This window comes from Cucurbita maxima, unplaced genomic scaffold, assembly GCF_002738345.1.
Source record: "Cucurbita maxima cultivar Rimu unplaced genomic scaffold, Cmax_1.0 Cma_Scf00007, whole genome shotgun sequence".
Taxonomy (NCBI): Eukaryota; Viridiplantae; Streptophyta; class Magnoliopsida; order Cucurbitales; family Cucurbitaceae; genus Cucurbita; species Cucurbita maxima.
The window spans coordinates 4,684,920-4,689,738 of NW_019272023.1; the positions used below are offsets into that span (position 1 = coordinate 4,684,920).

Below are 4,819 nucleotides of genomic sequence, written 5' to 3' on the forward strand. Positions count from 1 at the left end.
AAAAAAAAAAAAAAAAAAAAAAAAAAAAAAAAAAAAAAAAAAAAAAAAGAACAAGAAACCAAACAATTTTTCTTCCTTTTTTTTCCTTTTTTTTTGTACAGTGCTAAACAGTTCTTTAAAATGAGAAACAAAAAATCATAAACATCATTAAATGCATATATTTCTCAAAATAACAAAAGACTGATTCATAAATGAGAAATATAAAGATTACCTAACAACCATCAAAATATTAAATAAAACCCCACTTTTGGTATCTATGCCTAATTTAAGTTCTTTTTGTGGTTCTTAATTAGAGACGTCCAAAGCCCCAGTGAAGATTCATCTCAAATGGGACAGAATCCCCGTTTGGAGAACGGGGAGAATATACATACATACATATATATATATAATCTGTGAATTTAAAGCAATAAAATTTTTACATAATGTGAATTTTTATATGGATTATTATTCCATTCCAAAAAATCAAAAAGCTAATGTATGTTATCAAATTTAGTTTTTTTTGTTTCAGATATTTTTAAGTCTTCAAAATGTACTTAAATTTATTTGAATTTTAGTCTCTAAAAAAAGTAGACTTTATTTTAAACAATATTCATGTGGTTCGGCAACCAAACAGGAACTTGAGAACAGAAGGAATTTCGATTTGATAAGTTTATTTCGTAAATGAATTTGAATTTTAGGACCAAAACAAGAAAAATTTGAAAACAATAGTGTTTCGTAAAAGCTGTTGACAATTTAATCAAATCCCTGATTATGGTTTCCCATTCCCAGTGAAATTTTGTTAGTATCGGTAATATTTAATTTTTCTCAAATAGTGGCAGCATCCATCTCAACATGGCAAGTTCATACGTCAGAGTTATCCTCATTCCATTTTCCAAGGAAGAAAAAGTCACCGATCCAAAAGGAAAAATAAAACCAAAAATATTATAGAATAGATTACGATCATGATATGAATATAAAAATATTAAGAATAAATAAAAGGGAAACGAGAGCAGAGCATTGAAATCAATCCAAACTACAGAAACAGAAGAACAATAATGAAAGAGAGAGAGATGGGAGAGAGAAGTAATTATCACCTCTCATGAATCCACTGCACTCCATGCCGTATCCTGCTCAACCAAAAACAATAACTCTGAAATTAATTACCGCACCAGTGCCATAATCACCACATTCCTCCTACTTTTTAGAGAGAGAAACCGATCGATTGAAGAGAGAGAGAGAGAGAGAGGATCAACCATGGCAGAGGAAGACCAGCGCCTTCGGAGAAGAAAGCCTCGGAATCCATCGGCAAGTGAAAATCTGGATTCCTCTGGAATTCCTCAAGTATTCCTTCCAAATAAGCCATCCATTTCAGATTAATACTGATACAGAACAGAAGAATCTCTCGAAAAAGGAAAAGACGATCGAAGAACATTTCGAAGCCGAATAAAGTAAGAGAGGGAGAGGGAGAGAGAGAGAGTCCAGTTACCTCTTGATATTGGACCTCCATTTTTGCACGCCGATTGAGAAAGACAGAAGGAAGAAGAAGAATCAGTTTCGGCTACGCTTCATTCAAGACGATTCTCCGGATAATGGTACAGAGAATTATTGTGCAGTGCGCTCACAGACTTGAAAACTTTCCGATCGAGACGGCAAAGGAACCGCTAGCAGACAGGAGAGAGTGAGAGAGAGAATTTAGAATTTTATATAATAAAAAAAGATTGGGATGCGCTTTGGGAATCGAAACGATTTTGAAAGCGATGAAGAGTCCCACATCGGGAACCAGCTTCTAGATTTGTGGCCTTTTCTCTGTGTTCCCCGCAAGCTATTTATATACATCTTTTCTCGTCCCTCCAATATTTATTCCCAAATTAAATTCAAAATGCATAATTTCTACTTCCCTTAAACTTTAATTTTTTTTTTCTTTTTTTCTTCGAACTAACAAATATGTGGATAACATTCAATCCAAATGGTAAAAACCAAATAGAAACAAATAATATCGTACCATTTTTGTAGCCTTAGTGATGGATTTTGTTTTGAAAGTTTAGAGGTTAAATTCTCTCGTGTTTGTGGATGGTTTCTTGAGATTTTTGATTCCTTAGCTTCGATTCGATGTACAACACTTCAAAGTTCCGTGGAGGAGGAACTCTTAATTTTACTCTCTACTTTGATTTATGGTAAATTTAAGGTGTTTTTATGAAATTTTGAATGTTCAAATCCACCCTCAAAATATCAACCGAACAAATTAAATATTACGTTGAGATATCATATTAAGTTATAATTTTAGTATATTTGGATATGTGTTATTGAAGTTTAGGACCAAATCCAACTTTAGGATTACGCAATTTTATGAAATTAACTAAACAGCCATCGGGTATTAATCTAAATAATATTTTCCCTTAAAATATTATCAATTTTGTACCACATATGTTTTATAATTTTATTTAAAATATATATAAGAATAATTAAAAAAAAAAATCAAACCAAGAGTTATAAAAAATATTATATATATATATATATTTTGTGTGACTGGAACTGTTAATGATTGAAGCAAGAAAAAACTGGGTTTTTCTCAAACATGTTGAAAAAGTAGTCACGACATTAATGTCTTCCACAACTAACCTATAGTCATATTTGAATTCAAATTAGTGTAATAAAAACGTTATAAAATACTCTCATTATTGATCAACAACATCTATCAATAGGCCACCTAACCTCAAACACAACAATCCATATCAAATTTTAGTCCTTTCTGTCTTCGTCAAAATGGGTAACTCAATGCTAACGTCCCTACATGATGTATGGCAAATTAGGACAAAAGGGAAAACAAGAAATCCCTTAATAAGATATCAAAAATATAATAAAAATCTATAAATATCATCAACTTTAATTCTTAGGACCATTTTCAAAAATATAAAGTTGTCTCTAATGATACTCTCGTGACAAGAACGGTTAACTAGTCTTAGATGGGTCCTTTTTTTTTTGGGTTTGGAGGGGTGATCCTTAGTGTTGGAGCTCTCACAAGCCCACAACTTCAGCTTCTAAGTGGCATTGGACAGAGGTCGTGTAACCACCTAAATGTACCGCTAGCAAATATTGTCCATTTTTGCCCGTTACGTATCACATACTCACAATTTTAAAACACAACTGCTAGGGAGAGGCTTCTCTACTCTTATAAGAAATGTTTCATTTCTCTCTCCAACCGACATGGAATCTCACATGTCATCTTTTCTTGAAGTTTCCCATTCCATTTCTGCAAATAAACTGTACACATGCTACAATAGATTGTGTATACGTTAAAATGAGCATAGTTCAATAATTATTTAAATGGGCAAAAATGTAAAATCCCTCTATCACGAGCTTTAATTGAATGAGATATTGACATATCCGTAAATTTGATAGTTTAGCATTTGAATTTTATCATCGGGTAGAATTCGTATTCGAAGTTCTTGAAGTTGGAGGGCATTGTATTGTGTTGTCTTGAATATGAGGTTGACTTATCCCAAACACCTCTAAGAGGAAATTTGGAGATAAAAAATGTATGAAGGAACTAAAATTACTTTTTCAGCCCAAACATAGCTATTCATTATGTGCCTACAAAATTAAGTACTTATCCCTTATAATTACTAATAATTACTATTTATGAATTTTGAATAAAAGAAAACGTGGAGAATAAAATTTAGGCTAAATTAATAAAATTAGGTTCCAACTATATATTTTTGCCTAAAAAAAGTAGCTTTAAAATTTAAAAAAAGTCTAAAAAAATTTAAACATAGGCTTACAAAAAAAATATATATATATTCAAAAATACATTTTAACTAAGGTAAAAAATACAAAAATATTCTTCTTTTTTGAAAAACTTTAAAAATGCCTTTAAAACTTCCTTATAAAATAAAAAAAACATCTTTAAACTTTTATTAAAAAAATAAGAAAATACTCATAAATTTTAAGAGTAAGATTAAAAAAGTTAGAGATAATTTATAAAGTGTTGAAAGACGGTTTTTGTCCATATATTAACCGTAAGAATTTTTAATTTTTTTTATAAAGATAAAAGAGTATTAAATCTACTTTTAAAATTTTATAGGAACTTTTTAATAAAACTTTTAAAAAATAATAATTTGAGACTAAATACAAAATTTATAAATATTTTTATTAATTTAACTTAAAATCATAAAAAAATAAAAGAATAGAAGAATCATGTTAATAGAATAAATATATCTTAAATATATATATATATATTTATCAGTTTAATGTATAAATATTTTTTTTAAAATGTTAAAGAGTAAAACTAAATACAAAATTAAAAGTTTAAAATGTATTAACTATTTTAAAATTCAATCAACAAACTACTAATAATTTTAAACCGTATATAGTTTAATTTCTTTATTATTAATTTCGTGTTGAAAATTCTGGTCATTTAAACAACATTTTCACATTTTTAAATAACTAAAATGAATTAATAAAAAATAAATTCTAAATTTTTTCTAATTCATTGTAATATATTTTTAACAATTTATTTAATATTTACAATACAAACTAATTAAAAGAAAATTCCATTAAAAAATTTTAGAATAATTTTTTTTTGTTAAAAGAATATAGACTCTTCTTATTTTGTCTAATGCAACTATTTTATTTTAACAGATTATACAGAAAACTCTAATTTTATAAGAAAATTAGATGTAATAAAATAATAGATAAATCCTTTTTTTTTTCCAATAATTAGAATAAAAATTATTGAATTTTTTTAGATGCTTTACATTTTTTTAATAAAAAATATATTAGGAATATATATATATATATATATATATATATATATATATATATATATATATATATATATATG

At 27.6% G+C, this 4,819-nt stretch overlaps 1 protein-coding gene across 1 annotated transcript in view; it reads right to left on the reverse strand.

Moving 5' to 3' along the window:
- LOC111482478 (caffeoylshikimate esterase-like) overlaps window positions 1-1,697 on the reverse strand; it is a 4,969-nt gene extending 3,272 nt beyond the window's left edge. The window contains exons 1-3 of the mRNA XM_023128287.1: window positions 1,466-1,697; window positions 1,233-1,326; window positions 1,074-1,106 (exon numbers count right to left, since the gene is read on the reverse strand). Coding sequence (XP_022984055.1) covers window positions 1,074-1,106; window positions 1,233-1,326; window positions 1,466-1,486 — 148 coding nt within the window. The 5' untranslated portion in view covers window positions 1,487-1,697. The remainder of the gene's footprint in view (window positions 1-1,073; window positions 1,107-1,232; window positions 1,327-1,465) is intronic.
- Between the last annotated feature and the right edge of the window lie 3,122 nt (window positions 1,698-4,819).